This window comes from Colletotrichum spaethianum (genome assembly GCF_022836535.1).
Source record: "Colletotrichum spaethianum MAFF 239500 DNA, contig08, whole genome shotgun sequence".
NCBI classification, from domain to species: Eukaryota; Fungi; Ascomycota; class Sordariomycetes; order Glomerellales; family Glomerellaceae; genus Colletotrichum; species Colletotrichum spaethianum.
In genome coordinates this window covers 1,010,702-1,031,850 of record NW_026054778.1, presented here as the reverse complement: position 1 = coordinate 1,031,850, position 21,149 = coordinate 1,010,702, and the positions used below count along the sequence as shown (strand labels likewise).

The 21,149-nt window shown below is 57.3% G+C and overlaps 5 protein-coding genes across 5 annotated transcripts; 4 read left to right on the top strand and 1 right to left on the bottom strand.

Moving 5' to 3' along the window:
* Positions 1–927: 927 nt before the first annotated feature.
* Positions 928–2,497, bottom strand: ColSpa_04123 (guanidinobutyrase; the record flags this gene model as incomplete). The annotated part of the gene is made up of 4 exons (XM_049270335.1): positions 928–1,532; positions 1,651–1,980; positions 2,110–2,260; positions 2,366–2,497. The coding sequence occupies 4 exons, from the start codon at positions 2,495–2,497 to the stop codon at positions 928–930; spliced, it is 1,218 nt and encodes a 405-aa protein (XP_049126292.1).
* A 9,265-nt stretch (positions 2,498–11,762) lies between these two features.
* ColSpa_04122 (uncharacterized protein) lies at positions 11,763–12,464 on the top strand (the record flags this gene model as incomplete). Its single annotated transcript, XM_049270334.1, has 1 exon — positions 11,763–12,464. One exon carries the CDS (start codon positions 11,763–11,765, stop codon positions 12,462–12,464), a length of 702 nt encoding a protein of 233 aa, XP_049126291.1.
* Positions 12,465–15,293: 2,829 nt separating this feature from the next.
* ColSpa_04121 (uncharacterized protein) lies at positions 15,294–17,680 on the top strand (the record flags this gene model as incomplete). Its single annotated transcript, XM_049270333.1, has 2 exons — positions 15,294–15,347; positions 15,428–17,680. 2 exons carry the CDS (start codon positions 15,294–15,296, stop codon positions 17,678–17,680), a joined length of 2,307 nt encoding a protein of 768 aa, XP_049126290.1.
* Positions 17,681–18,345: 665 nt separating this feature from the next.
* On the top strand, positions 18,346–19,322 carry ColSpa_04120 (uncharacterized protein; the record flags this gene model as incomplete). The annotated part of the gene is given in 4 exon segments (XM_049270332.1): positions 18,346–18,522; positions 18,538–18,864; positions 19,099–19,118; positions 19,169–19,322. 4 exon segments carry the CDS (start codon positions 18,346–18,348, stop codon positions 19,320–19,322), a joined length of 678 nt encoding a protein of 225 aa, XP_049126289.1.
* Positions 19,323–20,403: 1,081 nt separating this feature from the next.
* ColSpa_04119 (mediator of RNA polymerase II transcription subunit 10) lies at positions 20,404–20,941 on the top strand (the record flags this gene model as incomplete). The annotated part of the gene is made up of 2 exons (XM_049270331.1): positions 20,404–20,443; positions 20,502–20,941. 2 exons carry the CDS (start codon positions 20,404–20,406, stop codon positions 20,939–20,941), a joined length of 480 nt encoding a protein of 159 aa, XP_049126288.1.
* Positions 20,942–21,149: the final 208 nt, after the last annotated feature.

Genomic DNA, 21,149 nt, shown 5'->3' with positions numbered 1-21,149 from the left:
GCGTTGCAATTGCTCAGAGATAAGGGAAGCTCGGGCCCCCCTAATTACCCTCCCCCCCCCCATACCGCGCCAGTTTTCGCTCCGAAGATAGGAGACCCTGCTGCTGCTGCTTGGGCGATTAGACGAGGGACGGCCGGGCATGGTGCACCCCCGGAAGCCTTTGTTTGTCGGACGGGGCGACGGGCAGAGCAAACTGCGGTGAGGCTCCGGGGTCTATATTACAACGCTTCGGGGGCGGTGAGTTGAAGGGGTCTTTCTGGGAGAGCGAGGTTCCTAGTGGGCGTTGCTGGTCTATGGAGGGTCAGTCGGCGAGGGTCACGACTGTACATCGTGGCGAGGACGACCAAGTTTGCAAAGAGGCCGTGTCGAAGCGGTCGCTGTGGATTGCTGGTGCGGTCCATGGTCTTCTAGTTCTGTATGGGTGGCCTCCGTTGACGCGCTGCTCTCGAGAAGTATGCGGCCTCGCTGGCGCGGGAACGAAGAACGGGCGCGCAGTATCCATGTGTTCTGGGATCCATGATGTCTACAAACGCAACTCTCTAGACCAAGAAACGCTTCCTTGCTCGACGTGAGAGCTCCAGTCGATACAGGGCAGCCAGCTGGTCCATCTTTACGTGCATGGGAACGGGCCGTGAAGGTCGTTCTCGTGTCGTTTTGCGTCTTGAGCATAATGGGACTCCTTAGGGAAGGGGGATACTCGCCCAACACGTGAATAACAACTTTGATAGACCAATGATCGAGGGCCCGAATACGCAGATTTATCAACTTTTTGAGATATTTCGTTAAGCGTCACTCGTAAGGCCAGATTCTTCTCCCGTCCTCTGAACGCCAACCCTCCCCCTACTTTGCCCACTCTGATATCGACCGCCGCAGCGCCAACCTCAACAGCCAAACCCCCTTTTTGAGTCATCACAGAACTCCCCACCTCTACAACTCGTCCTTCTCCTCCTCGACAGCAGCGGCGGCCGCCGCCTTGCCCTCCTTGCCCATGCCCTCGAGCCCCTTCTTGACCATGGAGCTCAGGACCTCGTAGACGACCTGCGCCGCCGCCAGCGCCGTCTCCTCGCCGGCGTTCTGGTACGCGGGCGACACCTCGACGACGTCGGCGCCGACCAGGTTCAGGCCCTCGATGCCGCGCAGGATGCGGATCAGCTCGCGCGTCGTCCAGCCGCCGGGCTCGGGCGTGCCGGTGCCGGGCGCGAACGCCGGGTCCAGCACGTCAATATCAATGGACAGGTACACGGGGTCCTCGGTGCCGAGGGTGTCCATGATGGACTTGACGATGCCCGCCGTGCCAATGTCGTCAATGTCGTCGGCGGCGATGCGCACCCAGTTCTGCGCCGCGTCGTCCTCGTGGTCCGCAAAGTCGGTGCCCGACAGCCGCGTGCGCAGCCCCGCGTGCACCGACGGCTGCGACGACGCGTTGGAGAGCAGGCCCTCGTTGCCCGCCATCCAGAACATGGACCCGTGGTTGAACTGCGTCGACGTCCAGTACGAGGGGTACTTGGCCGGGTGCCACGTGTCCAGGTGAGCTGCGCTCTCGTTAGCCGTCCGGTCAAGGTCTTGCCGGGACCCGACCTCCTCTCTCTCTCTCTCTCTCTCTCTCTCACGTCTCCCTCTGTCCGACACCATGGGGCTTGCATCACTCACCGTCGAAATGCAACACGCGGAGCGGCGCCCCGTAGGCCTCCTTCAGCGCCCTCAGCGCCGGCAGCGCGAGACTGTGGTCGCCGCCCAGGGTGATGAGCTTGGGCCGGCTCAGCGACGACGACACGGGCCTCCGCGCGCCGAGCTCCTTGAACGCCGCCGACATCTGCTCGAGGGCGACGACGTTGTCCATGGGCGTCACGGGGATGTCGCCGCAGTCGATGATCTTTGCCCAGTTGGCGTACGGGTTGACGTTGGCGCGCGGGTTGAAGCCCCGGAACGACGTCTGCCTGCTCGAGGCCTGGCGGATGGCACGGGGTCCGAAGCGGGCGCCTGGACTCACGTTAGTTTACTGGCCCGGCGCATCTCGTATGGCCCCGACGAAGCGGGGGATGAGACCAGATCTGGCAGGAGGGGTTGCTGCAGGGCCGTTGAGACGTGAGGTGAAAAGCCGTGGCTTACCTGGCCTGTAGCTGACGGCCGTGTCAAAGGGGGCGCCGATGATGGCGATGTCGTACAGCTCGGACGGCGTCGTCAGGCACTTTGCATGCTTGAGGTGGGCAAAGGAGCCGATGCCCGTGAATCCTATACGCCGGTGAGCCCGGGTCGCTCTCTCACAACGTTTCCCTCAAGGCGATGACCAACCCCACTACGCGCATCCGTCAGTGTCTCCTACTCGATACTACACTGGGGGTAGCGGAGATACCGCCAAACTCACCTCGAAACCCCATTTCGCCTCCAACTCGTCCAGCTCGGCCTTGGTCCACTCCTTGCCGTCGTCGCCGTGTCCGCCGCAGCCCGCGGCCAGCAGGGCCGACGAGCAGCCCAGCAGCAGCGATGTCAACCTCATGGCGTCGTCGTATGCAATGTGTTTGTGTGGCGCCGCGTGGTAGTCGTCGTCGTCAGGGATGTGATCAGTCGCGGGAGTGCTGTGCAAAGGTCGACAAGAGATGGGAGGGAGACAAGAGGACTCAGAGGCACAAGATACGGGGCGTTGTCAAAGAAGCGGCGTGACGACTTATAAGTAGATAGCAAACCGGACCAAGTACTTTCGGGGACCGGTAAGCGCAACCAACGTCGACCGGGCCGGGCCAGGCCACCCGCGCCCTTGCGATTGACTTGGGCCGCTTCCCAACCATGCCATTCGGGGCTCTCCCAAAGGACTCTATTTACCTGCCCGTGCCTGTAATTGGCCCACGCAACCAAAATCCCCGTCTGCTTGTCAAGTGCCTTTACGTACACGGTTATCGGTGGTCATCAAGCGTCTGGGGAGGGGCGCTGCGGAGAACGTCCGCGGGGAGTGGGGTGCAGAGGCCAGGCGATAACGGTCGATGGCTTATCGTCCGAAAGGGAAAACGCACCCCGCCGAGGCCGGTAGACTGAGTAAGGAAATAAATTTTCATTGAATGCATTAGCACTTTTTTCTTTCGCCGGGATGCCGATGGCATTTGGGGGAAGGGAAGGGGTGTTTGAATGGGTGTAGAGGCCGAATGCGGGGTGGTGCGGTGGCCGCCGGCCAGCGGGGCGGAGACCGGATGTGCAGCTAAGCGGCATCCGATTTCCTTCCGGCTGCGATCCGCTTCACTACAGGAAACTGTTTATCGCATGGAGTGAGGCGTATCCATCTATCCATCATCTTCAACCAGGAAGTCGTCGCCTGGAGCACCACACCATCTGAGCAATGAGTATAGGTGGTCGAGGCGCGCGCATGCGTTTGTGCGGCACCTCTCAAGTACCTCTCCCCCCAATCCAATCTTCAGTCAGCCTACCCAACACCCAACCCACAAAGCCAAAGCCGGACTGTGTCTCGCGACTCTCTCAGATCTCCTCATCCTTCCCACCCCACTCATTGAACTCCAGGGAACCCCATGAAAGCCTTGGCGGCGTTCGCGACGCGCAATGAACGCTATCTCCCTCACGAGTTGAGGGACGTATCCGGGACGTGCAGAGAGAGGGCGCGCAAGAGAGAGAAAAAAAAGAACAAAAAAAAAGGCACTGATTGAGAAGGAAATAATAGAAAAAATAATGAATGAGTGGAAAAGAAAGAGAAACCCCCCTGGAGTCCCAGCGAACAGCGATCGAATGCTCTCCCGTTGATTCAGCGGCTCGCAAACTTCCTTAACCGCATCCGTCTCGCATTAATGGCCCCAATTCCAGCGGGTGGGCGAGCCTGGCGCGCCGAGGACCCGACGTCATTCTTGTCATGCGCGGTGTTCTCCGTCCCTTGTTCAGCCATCCCCCATCCTCTCACAAGACCTCTTTTCCCCCCTCCTCCTTGCCCCCAACTCCCCCAACTCGCTGCCCAACAGGCCGGTCGAATGCTGGCTGCCCTGAGGGTAGGCAAGGAGGGGTCTGGTCAAGATGGCCCCTGCGCGCGCTCATGCGGTCGTAGTAAGCAGAGCTTGTGAGCGAGAAGAGGCCGAGAAAATTGCGGCCTGGAGCAGATTGAACGAGAATAACGCCATCCTTTCGGCGAAGCCTACTGCCGATCATCAATTGCTCGCCGCATGCTTTCCCCCTGGCAACGTGTGAAGAAAGCAAAGGGAACAGATGGCGTTTATCGGGTCAAGCAGCACGCAACTAATGACTCGCCTTGCCGATCCAGTACTGGAGGGTTTACTCTGCACAGTTGTTAAACATCAACGGTCTGTGGGTGATGACTCCAACAAGGCAGTGTTCCCAGGCCGGCCAGTGCTCTCGTCATTCATAGGAGCCTGCCTGGGCAACCGTTACGTCGGGAGTTGTAACCGGAACGATAAGAAGAATGGTAGGATACCCGAGGCTTTCAGCGCGAAAAATGACCATCGATTTAAAGTGCACTCCAATCGCCAAACTGTCCTATCGAAGTATTCCTGCCTGCGTGATGAATTTACCCATCCCTAAATGTAGAAAGAAGCAAGAGAGACCATCAAGATCCGGGCCAGGGCAAGGAGTAATTGGGGTGTGAGAGGGAAGAGGGTTGGGGTTTTGGTAAAAGGGGGTGAGGAGGAGAGAGGAAGAGAGAGAGAGGACCTGGGAATTGGTGAACGAAATATGGAAGGGGAAATACAGCCAGTCGTCTTGCCCATTTCCCTGTCCCTCGCAGGACCCCAACGACGAGATGCCTAGAAGCCCTGACTGCCGGGCAGATGGTCCAATCCAAATCCTCGCTGTCGCTGAACCAGGAAGCCCCAACCCATTACATCGCGAGGAACGACCGCTCCTGGCCGGTCCAATGTTGCGGTTAATCAAGGCCCGGCATGTCCTATGCCATGCGCGCTGCAAACAAAAAATAGAGGTCCAAAGTGCCATTCCAAGCCGGAAACCCGGAACCGTTTGCGCGCGCGCGTCTGGATGGCAAGAGAAAAGGCCCAAGCCTGGTTCTCGGCGTTTCCGCTCGCCGCCAGAGCCAGAGCCGGGCAGGACGGGAGGAAAGCAAGACCCATACGTCGAGGGTCCCGCAATCAGAGGAGAAGACACTTGTGTGACTTCTTCTTCGGGGCGGGAGGCTCCAGAGCCGCAACGATCGCCTAGACGCACGTGTTAGTTTTGATTTTCCGACCAAAAAGGAGTCAAACGGCGAGAACAAGATGGGACTTGAAACCATACCTCATCAAAGACATCCTTCAGCTTGTACTGCGTCAGAGCACTGCACTCGACGTACTTAACCGCACCCAAATCCTTTGCCATCCGCTCGCCATCCTCTTTCCGCACGGGAGACATCTTTTGCTTAGAAAGCTTCTCGCGAACGCTGGGGTCCTCGCGCAAGTCCACCTGGGTGCCGACGATAAGGCAGGGGACGCCTGGGCAGTGGTGATGTACCTCGGGGAACCACTTCTCGCGGACGTTCTCGAAGGAGGCGGGTGATGTGACGCTGAAGCAGACGAGGAAGACGTCGGTTTGAGGATACGAGAGGGGGCGCAGTCTGTCGTAATCTTCCTGACCAGCGGTATCAAACAATCCCAGAGTGTAAGGTTCGTCACCGATCCTGCGGAGGAGAAAAACAAGCGGCCGTCAGCGAAAAGGCCCACGAATATTCATCCCAACAACCGTCATCTCGGGCGTAGTCTTCTTCGAACTCTTTTTTCTCATCCATCCGTTTAACCATTGATGACCTCTGGAAGACCCCCAAGACTCGGCATTCGTGTTTTAAGCGTGCTGGAGGACTCACATAACAGTGACGGCATAGTTATCGAAAACGGTCGGAACATATTCGGAGGGAAACTTGTTTGTCGTGTAGCTGATGAGGAGGCATGTCTTTCCGACCGCACCGTCGCCGACGACAACACACCTAGAAAAGAGAGGGATCAGTTTCCGTGCAGAACCAAAGGTTGAATGACACGCGCGCTTTGATGAGCTGCCCTGGGGCTGATCGTCAAGTCAAGCCAAGACGGGCAACAGCGCAGAATGCCCTCGTCGAGTACTCGAGCAGAGAGCAGTTTGATGGCGACAGCGATGACATGGACAGCATCGATGCAGACAGGCAGGCAGGCTAGTAGGTAGGCGGCAGCAGGGAGAAAGGGCGACGAGCATCGGGGACGGGGAGGAGAGGAGTGAAGCAGGGCAGAGGCGAAAAGCGGTTCAGAATGTACGCACTTGATAGTAGCGACCACCATTGTCTAGATCAACGAGGCTCCTGAGCAGGAGCAGAGACCTGTGGGAAAGAAAAAAAATTAAGACTGGTCTCGCAGTCTCTCCCTTATCGCGCGGCGCGTCGTGTCGAAGTGTCTTGTCTTGTCGAGGTCGGGGTCGGAGTCGGAAGTGATTTCCAGCGCTGGGACGGGCGTGGGTAGTTTTGGGGGTTGGAGTGGCAGCGAGAGTGGTGAGTGGTAGTGGGAGTGGTAGTGGTAGTAGTAGTGGTGGTTGCCGTCGCTGCAGGGCGGAAAGATGGACGGTGGAGACGTGGGACGTGGATGTGGGCGTGGGCGTGGGTGTCGACTGGGCCGAATCGAAATGGGGGGGGAGGCGGCGAGGGGGGGCTAGACGGGGAGGGATAAAGGCGTGGATTGGGTGGTGGTGCGGCAGCAGAGCAGGGAGCGCAGTCCAGTCGTGTGCGTGGTTGGTGGCAGGTAGAGGCAGGTAGAGGCAGGAAGGAGGAGGGAGGAGGACGAGGAGGAGGACGAGGTAAGGCAAGGTAAAAGGTCGGTAAGAGTAAGGCGAGGCAGGGGAGCAGCGAGTGAGAAAGAGGCGACGACGACGGGACGGGGGAGGGACCCAGCCAAGGAAGGCAAGGAAGGGCCACAAGTGAGATGTCGTCGGGGATTTTTTTTTTTGGGAGCGATGGCGTCGGCGGTGGTCTCGACGCACGTAGCAGCGACCAGCAAACGCGGGAAAGTGGAACGGAGTGAAGGAATAGTGGAAGGGGCAGTCAGTAATCGGCAGTAGCAGCAGCAGCACCACCTTTGGTACGAAGGAAGGAGCAGCAGCTAGGATATGGGAGGAAAGAGCAGAGAGCAGAGAGGACAGAAGGCTGCATGCACCCTGAGAGGAGGGCGGGGGGGCAAAATAACAATCAGATAATCTAAAAGACGGGGAGAAGTGAAATGTCGAGTGTCAGTCGGTGTCGGTGTCAGTCAGTCAGTGGAGGGGGTCCAACTGTCGGCGATGGGAAGTTGCAGGAAGACAACCATGCACAGGGGAAGTGTGAATGTTTTCTCCCCCCCCCTCTCTGTCTCTCACTCGATGTCTCTGGTGCTGGTTCAAGAAGAAAAAAACCGAGAACCGGTATGCTGTTGGATTTGATCACAAACTGCCTAGGTAGGAAAAGAAGAAAGCGCTTGCACTCCTCCTTTTGGTTCTCCTCCTCCTCTCAACCACACCCATACAGAGTGAGCCACACGCTCGAGTCTCTTCAAGGGCCGAATCGAAGGTTGAAGACAACCAGCCCAGGCTGCTGGCAGAGAAAATTAAGCAGGGTTGCAGCAAGAACAGCATCTGCACGAGTGGTCTGGGCAAACTGCACACAATAATACCCAGATGAGTAGGATTCCATCGAAAGTACCGACCTCGGGTAGTTTACGGCCTTCAGATAGGGTGGCAGGGTACCCGATGAAAAGGGGAGAGGGCATGGGTACGGACCTTTCATTTCTCGTCAAAGGGCAACGAAGACGAGCAGGGGAATGGCAAGTGTCTCCCGTTGTCTCGCCTTTTCCCTTGTCAAAGTGGTTTGTTGGTGGTGATGGAGGGAGGAGAGGAGAGTGCCCGTGTCGAGGGGGGGGCTCCAAGACTCCAGTTCCTGGCCTATCCACCACTCCCTCCGTGTTAGTTCGTTGTTTGCAAGGCTGACATTTGCAGAAGCTTGGGATTGGCGCCCCGTCGTACCTCACTCAGCAGATGAGGCAGTTCACTGTTCCAGCCGGATCAACGGCGCCTTGTCGGTTGTCCTTGGGCTCCTTGATACGGTCTGGTGCAGTGTTAGCTGAAGGACATGACCTAACCCGGAAGGTCGCCATGTTCCAGCCATGACCTCTCCGTTGCAAAGGAGAGGAACCCCCCAAGCGTCCAAGGTCTCCAATTCTTGCCTGGTGCCGTACCTGACTGCACCAAGGTACCGAACCATCAAATATCCATGGCGGCGGTACGAGGAATGGTGCTCTCCGGCTGGGGCTTCCCATCTCTCAAGCCCGGCTGGCTTGCTTCCAATCTGTCCGGGCTTCAACACACCATTCAGGGGGGTACGTAGCCATTTGCCAGTGCCATGCCCTTGTCTGGTCATCTCAGTTCCAATCGACCTCTCCCCTCTCCTCTCGCTCTCTCCCTTTCCACTAATAGCAGAAGAGAATGAGATGCAGCATGGACGGCGGCGCGAGCAGCCACCCAGCGCTGCCGACAAGACACACCTCAGGCGCTTGCTCTTGAGACGAAGAGGTGCGTTTGGTGCCGGTGCCGGTGCCGATGCTTATGCGTGCCTTGGACCCGAGGAAGCAAACTCGGTGTCTTGCCAACAAACCTAAACGGACTAAACACTGGCCTCGATGATGCGCTGGACAAAGCCTTTGGGGGGCTCTGGGCTTGTAACCGCCCCCATCTCGCTCAGGGTCGGACGCGGGGCACTGGCAACGGCCATGGGACTTCTTCACCGCTCTCGCTGACCACTTTTTTTTCGTGAATCCCGTAAAAGGTGGGTCGTCGTCCCTTATTCTTGGTCGAGAAGCATCCGCTGACTTAGACTTTTAGAGTCTGAGAGCAGATCTTGGGCCGGCAGCAATCAGAGTGCCTCTGTCGGGGTGGCCAAGCCGTGTTGGTTGATGTGATTAATGACGGGAGGCAGTTGCATTTGCCAGTAAGGGCGCTGTTGATGCTTGGGGGAGTGCCAAGCCGTGTTGCGTTCAGAGGACCCTCGTCGTTGCGCAAATTGAGGATCTTCGGGGCCTGAGGCGCCTCCACCCCACCCGTCTCCTTGTAGTGTACATATGCAGAACGCATGTGCTCAGAGGGGTGAGGTACGTACATATCATATTGGTTCGTACCAAGGTATCCTCTTGCTGAACAAACATGTCAGGCGGGAAGCGAAGGGCAGAGCAAGAGCGAGACCTTCCTCGACGCAAGCACAGGCAAAGCACAAGCACCTGCTTCCCAGGCCTGACATCCCGCCAGCCTGTTTGGCGTCAATCATATCTGCCTCTTTGCCAAACAGCTCAGGCCTTGCTCGCTCCCGTCACCGAGGCCTTTGTTTTTCGTCCCGTTCTCGATTTAACAATGGTGACGCTCATGTCAGTGTGTAATTCGATGCAAGACACTGGCACGGTTGCCACAGAATTCATCAGATGAGGAAAACGCCCGAATGTCCTTCGGCAGATGGGAATTGGATACCCTCACGTTGGCCTACACATCGACGGTGCAGGGTGCGTTTTTAACGCAGCTCCTTGGGTAAGATAGGCAAACTAGACTTCGACTCTTCGGCTAAGGTTGATAAAACATTCAACATGCATCCATAGGTTCTTGTTCTTCCCTCCCCCCTACCCAACAGCCTCTGGGTGCACAACGCACGGACCTGCATGGGTCGATGATGGGCATCAACTCAAATTTGTCTGGCAAGCTTTCTTCGCCAGCCTGTCAGTCCTATTTCTTTCACGTAACCATCCGACGATTTCCGCTCGAGGATCGATAACAGATCGACGCCCTGCCCGTATCGGCATGAAATCGTAAGTTGGACAACCAACGGCTGCGCTCCGCCGCCACTTGCGGCATGCAGCACCCGACTATCGAGATAGGAGCACTACCGGATCCAAGAAGGCCCTCAATCGATCCTCTTTCTCTTCCTAGTTGGCGAACGCTGCTCTTCGCAGCCTGGCCTCTCGGAGGCGGGGCCTACGCCTTCAACCGACTCTGCCTACTGTGGAACAGGTTGCATCAAGGTGAGATGGTCGTTCCGGGCGTATCCGCACCTCCATCAAAAAGCAAAAACGGCCTAGAACTAACATTCCCCACGGTCTTTACCATCACCTTATTCCATACCTTGAGTTTGTTTGCTGGTGCCTGCCGTGCAAGGCAAGTGTTGTCACTCTGGCCTTTCTTCGAGCCCTAACGGTCGGGTCTGCCATCCCTCGGAGTGCCTGTGCGCTGATTCGGTTCGTCCAACGAACGAATCGTTTGGCAAGCATTTCTTTGTCTTTGGCTCGGCCCATGGTCTCGAACCCAGACGCTCGACACTGACACGCCATCCCACCGCCCGCTCGCAGCATGCAGTGTCAGCCAGATCCCATTTGCTATGCAATCTTTCTGCCGCTGCCGCCTTCCGTCTCGCATGAGACCCTCGCTTCATGCTGTCAACATGAAGTCGAGACGCAGCACGGCGTCCGGGAAAGACTTGGGGTCGGACGGTGTCTCTCAAATCATATGGACGATACGCATCTGAAGCAGTCTCCTGCGTACAGGGAACAAGCTAGATGGAGGGGATCGGCCAACGGACGCCCGCGTCCTTCTTTCAATGCTTCCATCCGTCCATGACTCCGGTACTTTACAGCATAGCCCGGCTTGCATCCCGCCTTGCATTAGGTTTCCGTCTTTCATCGTTTCTGACTCTCTTTCCGGTCACCAAATGAGAGCCAAGGTCTCCGCTTGCCTTTTTATCCGTTCATCTTCAATTCCGTCTACCGTTGCTGTCAAGGGTCCTATGTGATTGATAACGGGGATCGCCGACACAAGAGAACTGCCCCCTGCTCGTGCTAGACAGATTGCGGTTGACAACGGGAAATAAGTACTAACAGGCAATATAGACCCTTCCTTGACAGTCCTTGCGCTGTCTGTAATTCTCCCTGAGTGTCGGTTTTCCCCCCTTCGGACGGCATTCTCCCCCAGCGCAACATCCAGTGGCCATTGTCCCCACTTGAAGCTATGCCAGAATGGTGACATGGAATACGAAGGCATTGCAAGCAATCGACCCGACTGCCTCCTGGCCCCCATGGCAGGGGCAGGGCAAGCCTCCAAAAGAGAGTGGATTGGACGATGTCGCTGTTCTTTGTTCCCGTCTGTGTGTGCTGCTAAATCTCGACCTCGCCTCGGCCTTTGTGCTCCACGGGGCCGTTGCATTGCATTCTCTTTTTCACGTTGTTTGCCGGGCCGTTTTCTTTTGTGGAAGCCGGTCTTGGCGTGGGCCATGACCCGTTCGGAAATGACTTGGATATGGCGCTCTTCGCATATCGAGGAGTTGCACATGGAAATTGCTTTGATTGCTTCGCGGAGCTGCAACTAGCTTCTGCTGTTGGTGGTAGGCATGGCCAAAGTACTGATACTAATCCTCGTCGAAATTCTGGCCAGAGTTGCCCACGGCAGTTCAGGAAAGCCAAGTACCGCTACTGCAGCCGTAAACTTGGGTCTTGGAAATCACTAGCTCAGGGCTACCCTGCATACCACCCCCTCTGTGCAGATCATCACCCAAGCCACAGATTCCTCGCTCTTTTGAGGCTTACAGCTGACTATCGACTTCATGCATAGCCCTATGGAGCTCAATCCGCCTCCGCAACATTGACGACGTTTGCAAATCACCCGTGCCGGCTTCGTCACAGCGTACACTGAGCCACAACGGACAAAGCCATTATTCCGCATACCGGTATTATACACCAGCCACATCACCGCCGCCTCGCCTCTCCCATCAAAACAGCCGACACACGTCACATACGCCCGCCCACGCGACCATGGAGACGGACCACATCGACAGCCTGCTGGAGCGCTACCTCGTCTTGCTGGACGAGTACACGGTCCTGCGCGAGCGCCTCGGCAAGGCCCAGGTCGGCATGTATCAGAACATCGCACGAGCCAATTTCTCCGCAGAGAGGGGCGTCCGATACGGCCCCGACTACTACGATGAGCGCATGCGGGCTTCGAGGGTCCTCGACATTTCTGCCAACCCCAGGGGTGTTCCCCGCTTCGAGGTTGTCCAGCCTGCGGATGCCGTGACGGTGCCAAAGGCGGCGGGAGTGGAGGCGGAGGCGGAGACCCGCGAGGGGCGCGCGTCTGGTGACGCTGATGAGGCTCCGCGTAATGGGGCCGATGAGGCAACATCTGCTGATGAAGCCAAGGGTGAGGCGGAAACGGAGAAGGAAGAGCAGGCGAAGAAGCAGAAGAAGAGCAGCGACCCTCTGCGGTGGTTCGGCATCCTGGCGCCGTTGACTCTGCGACAGGCGCAAACGCTCTCGGTGCAGGCCGTACAGGACATTATCCCGCGGCTTGTCTCGGTGGATGCCGAGATGAAGGACGTGGAGATCGAGGTCCGGCGGGCGCGGAAGAGGCGAGCCAAGGCCGAGGCCGCCCTCAAGAAGAGCGGCACGGAAGAGGTCTCCGAGACGGATCGGCACGGCTTGCATACCCCCCCGGTGACGGCCGTTGAATCGACGTGATGGGCGTAGGGAGACGCCCGACACCGGTCAGGATGCTAGGGACCTTGCGGTTCTCGTTCATGCCTTTAAGGATGTTCGGGCCCCGGCAATATAGGATGTGTTCGAGCGGCAGGTTCTGGGCCAACTAATGGCATGAGTTTGACAGCTTATCCCGCACATCACTGTCAACTATCAAACTCCTGCAGCGCGGGGGCCTGTCTGCTTTCACGCCAGCCATCGTTATGGTGAGGCCAGGCTTTTGGCCGCCTGCGTCTCGCAAACACCTAAAATTTTGGTGCCGATGCCTCTATGTTATGGTAGCTGAGCCGTGTAGACCACGCACACGGCGCCGTACCACGGGACTCTCCATGCTATGAACAGCAGACTTGGGAGGAAGGTTGTGTCGAGGGTTTGAGTGTTTGGCAATATGGATCAGCTTCGCACGATGCTTCCTCAGACAAATGCGGTGTTTTTACATCTAGCATGACCGGTTGAGAGATGGGCCGTACCATCTCTTGGGTCCAGCTACCTTGATAGTAATAAGATAACGCCATCTTCACCTTGCCTGGCTGGTGTTCTCTGAGTTGGGTCTGACAACAAAAACAACACTTGTATGCATGTAAACTCGGTGCTATCCGCGGGCGAAACATCGATGGTGTGCTCTTCAGTCCACTTAACATTGCTCACACGCCTCCACACACCTCCTCCATGGTTAATGAAAAGGTCTTCTCGGCCTTTCGTTTCACTACACGTCCGTTGTCCATTCGAAAGTTACAGTAAGGGGTTGTGCCAAACCCAGCCTTTCTGTAGTTTTCTTGTCCATGTGCACTCCTGAATACCCCGGTCTGCGGTATCGTTGAAGGGGACAGCGAGGAGTATAATGATGGAAAGAAGGGTACCTGCCCTAGCGCCTTTAAGCTTCTGATCGAAGTTTGAGCATGAAAGGCTATGGCGGTTCGTCTTGTTTGACTCTGATACGCATCGGAGCGACCTGAGAAGGGCCAAACGCGATCCTGGGGCTTCTCAACTTCTGTTTCTTTCTTTCCAAGTTTCATTTGACCACGAGCTGACCACAATCCGTTACAGATAGTCACAGCATGAGCATCGTCCAACGCCCGACTTAGTCTACTGTTTCCAACGACACTGGAAGGGTCGGTGAGTTCGATTTGCTCTGTTTTCCCCAAAAGTCGGCAGCTGCTCGACTTGTAACAATGCTGGAACACTCTCCTGTTCTACCGTTGTTCCTGTACGATGTTGTATTATGTGTATTGTAGCGCTGAATGGAGGTCTCCTAGCCTGGTCAATCGACTATATCGAAGAATTTCTGCCATCCTTCAAGTGGCCTGGAAGTAGAGGAAGATCGTAGCTCTACTTGAACACCCCCCTGCTTACCGTTTCCAGATCCAGCTGGGGAAACCACGTAGTTGCTGAACAGAGTCTGTCCAGGTGGGTTCTTCTCACCTAATGCTATCGCTGTCATCTGGACATTCTTTTAACTCGACAAACACTGCTAGCAGAGACGGCAAATACTCATGTGGAGATTATCTGAGAAAGTTTGAGGCTCGTGCAATACGCCTGTTGATACCAGTGATAGTGTAGTAGCCTCAGAAAGATGGCGGGTGTGACTATGTTGCAGACATCTCCCGTGGTCATGGGCCTCGAAGCTGTCAAGCAGAGTCAACTCTTTCCCGCGGCTTTCTAAGACAACATGTCGTTTCACTCGTCGGAGAGATCAATTTGTCACATGGTGGCTGACCGGAGTCGCCCAGGGGCACAGTCACGCTGCGGAGGAGATGGATTTGCGATGAGTTGTGACATGATGGCACCAATCAGGTGAGACGACTCCGAAGCATAGGCTTTAGGTGTAGCAAACAAATCCGTTTTGAGTCAGAAGTGGTGCCGGTTTGACGAAGAAGCATGTCCCAACACATGCTGTGTCGACGTGTAGAGATCATGGGCCAACATCACCGCTCACTTGGACCGGATAAAAACAAAAGCAAGTCAAGAGATAGCCCAAGTGTCATAGGACATTGTAGACCAAGCAGGTCTGAAAATGCAGCCGAAAACCAGGGTCGGAGGCAGGGTCGAAACGTTTGTTGCGATGGCAGGGCGGATCGGGTTTGGGACCTAGCTCTTGGGATTCAAACTGGCTTGTGATATGGTTGTCAAGCCACAGCTTAGACCAAACGATCAATGTTACCCAAGTTTACCGCTTTTGGCGGCTGTAGATCTCGACCCTACCCAGTTCCAGGACATCGAAGGAATACGGGCTTCGAGCAGTAGCGCCAAGGGTAAGAATAGGGTTGTGCCATGGCAGGCGTAGCATTGGGTCCAAACAAGATGAGATGCACCAACTGTTATGAAACAAGAGAGGGTTCGAGAATTAGTAGGCCGACACAGGCTCCATAGCCACGCGCTGCCCTTGTTTACAACCCATGAGGAGTACTATTTACCCGAGGGTCATCCAAGTAAATACTGGGCGGATCACGAAGAGGAGCCGCACATATTTACTTTGAATTCACCGCAAAGATTGTGAAGAACACGGCCTCGCCCACTGTGGCCCCACCTCACCCACCGTGGGCACAGGGCCTGGAGCTTGGGCCGTCTGTCCGTTTCCACCCAATCAGAAATCGGATTGCGGCGCGCAATGTAAACAAACGAGGAGCCCCTCCAAAGTCCCCCGTCGCGCACCGAGCCGAACCCCATCCACTCTCGCCTGACATCATCAACCCTTCCTCCTTCAACCCAGGGCCTCGTTGGATCGACCTCGTTCGTCTTGCTCTTTGCTCTTTACTGACAGTCCAGCAATCCAGCAAACGAAGCTGACGACGTTCACCATCAGCCATCAGGATGTCACCGCCCCGCCGTCGTTCGGCCCGGTTGGCCAGCGCCAACACGCCAAAGGTAAGGAGGCTCTTTGACCGCTTGGATAAACAAAAAAAAGCCGACTCGCGGACCCTGACTCACATTTTATTTATTTCTAGCCCAAGGCCAAGTCTGCCCTAGCCGCCGTCGCCGAACGCGATGATACTCCTCCCTCCAAAGAGGTCGCTGAGAGTCTGAATGCCCTCGTCGTCCCGACCCACGATCCTGCCACGCCTTCCTCATCCTCGAAACTTAAGGCGCCATTGTCTGAAATGCACCCGAGCAAAGTCCACCCCACCGTCGCACCTCCCTCGGCTACCTGGCTCGGCTTCAGAGACATGAAGCCCTCTGACGCCGACCCTCAGGCGACGCCGTCCAAGACCACTGGTGTGCCTGAGTCGCCCTTCACCTTTCGCGTCGCGCAGCCTACCAGCGACACCGGCTTGAGCAATGATGCTCAGCGGATGATGAACGACCTACGCGAGGAGGCCGCCCGGATCAAGGCGGAGCTGGTCGCCAAACGTGAATTGGAGAGAGAGGATGAAGAAATCAACGGACGCAGGATTGCCAAGGCCAGGGGCAAGTCGGGTCGCTTCAGCGCCGCCCACATGGCCGATTTCAAGAAGATGGACTCTATCGAAGGTCACCCCTCATCTTTCCGAGCCCAGCCCGGCCGAGTCACTCCTCTCAAGAGCTCGCTGAAGCGCACTCAGTCCAAGGCCAATCTCGACGACACGCCTACTCAGCCCAAGTCCAGCTTGAAGCGGTCCCCCTCGAAGGTCAACTTGGACGACACTCCCACTCATCCCAAGTCAAGCCTCAAGCGATCCCCTTCCAAGGCGAACCTTGAAGACACTCCTACCCACCCGAAGTCTATCCTCAAGCAGCCTTCCAAGCTGAACCTGGGCGTACCCGGTACGCCTAGTCAGCAGAAGTCGAGCCTCAAGCGGTCCCCGTCCAAGGCCAATCTGGACGACACGGACTCTAGTGATTCCAGGAAGGCTTCGTTTGGTTCTCGGCCCAAGGCTCGTCTCTTTGCCCTCATCGAGCCGCCCTCTTCCGTCAAACGCGTGCGACAGCGCTTTGAGGACGACGCTTCTACAGCTCGACCTGTTTCCCGCGATGGCAGCTCTCTACCGCGCCCTAAGTCTAGCGGAACTGACGCACCTTCTGGTCTTCGACCTCAGCCCAGCTTGGCGTCGCTGACGAGCCCTACCGCTTCCTCGCTGGCTCGCGCCGCCGGCAGCAGAATGCCTCTTCCTGGTACGCTGACCAAGTCAGCTAGTAAGCCCGACCTGGGTAGTCTTAGAAAGTCGCCCTCGAAGCCGGAACTTGGAGGCCTCAAAAAATCGCCTTCCAAACCTGACCTGGGTGGTCTCACAAAGTCTGCTACAACCAACAACCTCACTGCGTTCGAGAAGACGGCCGAGCTGAAACGCCGGATTGTGAGCCCAGGCCGGTTTGAACGAGTCAAGTCGATTCTGCGCGGCGGCACGGGGGCTCTGGACAAGACGAAGAGCGCCATTCCCAAGCCCGCCTCTGGCGTCTCCCAAACTCCTGCTCCGCAAGTGGCGGAAAAGCCTCTGCACGCGGTTCCATTCACCACGCCGCGAAGGAAGCTGTTTAAGAGGGTTGACTTCACTCCGGACACTGATCGGACCGCCGACGCCGCCGTTCCCAACACGGTCGCGCACCGAGCTTTTGCCAGCATGACTCCCATCCGCAAGCAGGCAGAGGTCCAGTATCCAAGCCTTGACGCCATGCTCGGCAACGTCACCCAACGAAAGCAGGACGACGGTCTCTATCCCGACCTGAACGTCGACAGCCCGTCTGAGAAGGCGAGCGAGAAGGCCACCGATAAGGTGACCGAGAGCACTAGCGATCTGCCTCCGACTGTTCCTGGAACGTTCACTTTCCGTAGTGACCACACCATTCGCTTTGGTAGCGCCTCGCCTACTGGCTTTGGATCGTCTGCTGGACAAGCTAGCGTCCGTCATGTCAGGTCTTCGCTGGACATGCCGGGTAGCTTCCCGACCGGGACCGAGTTCGTTGCCAACAAGGAGAATAGGTCCCCCATGCGGCTGCTCGCTGGCAAGCCCCACGGCATGCCGAACAAGAAGCGTGCTCGAGCTCGTGAGGAGGAGGGAGATCTTGAGGAGAACCCGGCCGAGAGAGCCGGTAAGAGACGCAAGGCTGAGCATGTTCCCGAGGGAGATGCTCTACTTGCCCCCAGACTGATGGGAACGACCCCCCGCACTGTAGGCAAGAAGGCTCAGGGTTTCCGGGCCGCCCAGTCGCCAAGCCCAATGAAGCGCGGCGGCATGAGTCTGAGCCGACTCAACATGCTTGCGAAGCCGAAGCTGCGACGCTGAGCATTCCATGGATGATTGCTGGGGAACACAACAGACCCACCTATTGCGATGCGATGCCAAGTGTTGGTGTTGCTAACTGTACTATATGATGACAAACGCGAATTTCTGGAGAGTCGAACACGTACTGTCAGATCCGTCCGACAACTGATGGCTGTTGGCAGTACGGGGTTGCAGGGGTGTACGACAGGCGTAACTAGGATGCTTTGTCTTGACAACTGGGTTGAGTAGGCTGGGCCGTGGGGGTTTCATAGGGAGATGGATTGGTCTCGGCGTTGTTTGTGCTTTGTTCTGTACAATACCGACTGGAGTTGGCAAAAGGGTTGTCTTTGTTTAGGTCTCGGGCAGGCTTTACCTCAACTGAGCTTTTCGGGGTATCAAAAGTTGTACTCTTACAACACAATGTCATTCTGATTTTGAGCTCACAATATGTTCCTAGTGAAGTTGCATTGGCCGAAGACTGCAGTTGCGGGGGACGTACGACGTAGGAAGGGTCGACTTGTTCGTTTATATTGAAGCAGCCGCTGTCGTTAGCAGTGGGTAGCCACGCCGACCTCTTCTTGCGCCTTAACAAACACCACTCGCTAGCAACCCAACATTGCTAGTTGTTCATCGTCTACGGGGCAGTTGTTTTCGGCCGCCCGGGACGATGACATCTCTTGCACAGCATGGCGCCGCACGCTTCAGTCCCTTTTACCTGCACATTCTGCTACCAACCTTCCGAAGACCCCCCTCACGCTCTGGGTCCCGAGGCACGCCTGACCTGCTCGCCCTGCCACGCGGCTCTCATCGACCTCGCCATCTGCTGGGTCTGCGGGGAGATCGTCTACCGCGGCGACGAGTGCGTGAGCCTGGGATAGTGCTTCTGGCATCGCTCGTATTACGGGTGTCTGTTTTGCGGGAGCAAGCTGGTGTATCGTGGCGTGCCGTTGCTGGAGCTCTTCAACGATAGCCACGATGTCGACGAGGAAGGGAGCACGACTCGCAGGGTTGCTGGGACGGCGGGTAAGGGGCGCATGAAGGAGGTCGATGTGCCGCCGCTGTGTGCTGCCTGTTATCTGGGTATGGAGGGGGAGGATGTGATGCAGCAAGGGCTCAAGAGGGTCGAGAAGGTTGACGGTGGTTTGAGTCGGGCAAGGTGGGATGCTGGTGAGGCTAGAGCCGGACACTTGAGGAGGGCCCCAGCGGTAAGTCATCAGAAAAAGAGTATGGGCTGGAGGCTGACCCGGTCACAGTCCATTCGATCACTGAGTCGAGATTCATCTTCACTTCGTCGAGTGGGAGACGGTTCGCACGATGGGGCCAGAGGACACTCGGCAACACCACCTTTAGAGTCTACGATATACGTCTCCATTCATGATCCCATAGGCCGACCTGCGTTCAAACCCAGTCCGACAAAGCCCATACCAATATGGATGCAGTCATTCCGCGGGGTTGCACGGTCAGACGAGAAATGGCAAGTAGTTAGCACACCTCCTCGTCCACTGACAGATTCTGCGCATACACCGGCCACATCAACGTCAGATACTTCGACATTGGGGTCGGCAAGGTCAGTTACACCAACCGACCAACTGACTACACCCGTTCGTCGTCCATCGCCTTCGCAGACCCCACCCGGCTCTTCTTCGATCTGGACGCCTTCTGAGATCAGACGTGCGCCGCCCCTCTCCTGGGTGAGCAATGAGCCTCTCAAACGTCCTTCTTCCCGCGTAGCATCCCGTCTCGAGAAATCAGACACAACGACCTCGTCGGGTTACGTCACGCCGCCGGAAACACCCTCGGAGCAAATGATGCGGTACAAGGCCCCGCCGCCGCAGCTCCGCCGCACCAGGCCCCAAAGCCCGCTAGCTCCGGCTCGCATCCCACGGCACAACGCCATACGCCGGACTCCACCGCCTCAGTCATCCGAGTATTTGGAGCGGTACAACCCGATCCGGTCCCCGTCACCGCGACTACGGGCTAAGCAGCCAGCCATGTTTGCTCTAAGTCGAGCGACCCTTGGAGCTGGGTTGGGACTGTCACGGGAGACGGCGAGTATAGCGGACGAAAGCAGCAGCGGTCAAGGATCTAACCAAAGTACGATCAGATTACTCTCTGACGGGGCGGATTCGCCTCGAGAATTGGGTAAGAGGAAGAACATGCAAGCTTTACGGAAGTTATTTGGCGGGAAGTGAAAGGTTTCGGACCCTGAACAAGTAGTTTCTCAAGAGATATCCTTACCGCTAGCAGTAGTGCAACATGCAGAAATACTCGAACTAAAACGCTTAATCAGCGACTGGGCTCTTGATGCTAGTTTGTTGACGTCGTAGGTTCCTCCCGGTACACATGGCCGAGAGCCAAGCACGAACCGCTGGCAAGTTATGTAGGGGGTTCATTACTGAGCTTCTGTCATTATTAAGACCGGGGTCGCAGCATAACGGCCCCCGAACCAGGGACCACCGGCTCCGACCCGTCGCAACCTGCCTGCACTTACCACCCTTGCAAGTACCTGTCCCACACCCACACTTGCAAGGTGCCACCGCCGGCCCATCCCGCCAGTGCGAGCCAACTTCAACCTTGATCGGCCAAACCTCGCTCTCTCAGCCTCGTCCCTCACGTCGCAACTCACAGTCGTCATCAACCACGGCTGGCCTGCCCAAGATACTCAATCCGCCCGTGTCGTCCCTCTCCGAGCTACCAAAAAACACACACCACACAAAGAAGAGAACACCAACGCAACCGCCAAGATGGCGCCCCTCGACGAGCCAACTCCCGCCGAGCTGGAGCGTACGCATCCCCACGTCCTTCCCCCCTTTCCGCGCTGACCCTTCCCGCGACCTCGCAGAGCAGCTCAAAGACACGATCCACGACCTCTACCAGATCATGGTGCAGGTGACGACCTACAACGCGACCCCCTCGAACCCCTCGGGCCCGGCGCTCTCCGAGTCCGTCCAGGCCCTCTCCCAGTCCCTACAGCGCGTGCACATGACCGCCACCGCCGGCGCGCCCCCCCAGCCCGACCTGCCCGGCGCCCTCCCCAAGATCCCGCCCGAGCTCGTGCAGTACGTCGAGAACGGCCGCAACCCGGACATTTACACGCGCGAGTTCGTCGAGCTCGTGCGCCGGGGCAACCAGCTGATGAAGGGCAAGATGGGCGCGTTTGCGCAGTTCCGCGACGTCCTCGCCGACCACATCGAGAGGGGCATGCCCGAGCTGCGGGACGACGTGGCGAGGGTCCTGGAGGGGACAAGGGTTGTCGGGAGTGGGAGGCCCGGGGCGAACTGAGAAGGCCCGCCCGTTGGGGCGAGGCCTCGTCTTTTTGGGGCCCGATGCGTTGGCCGAGGAGGGATGCGGTGGTCGTGGCGGAGGCCGTGGGGTAGCAGCATTGAAAATGGCTACAAAGCAGACGGGAAGGGCGACGCGTGCAGCGCGAGGATGATGGTGCCCGAGATCGGGGCGCGAGAAAATGATACCCATAGCCACGTGCAGAGCA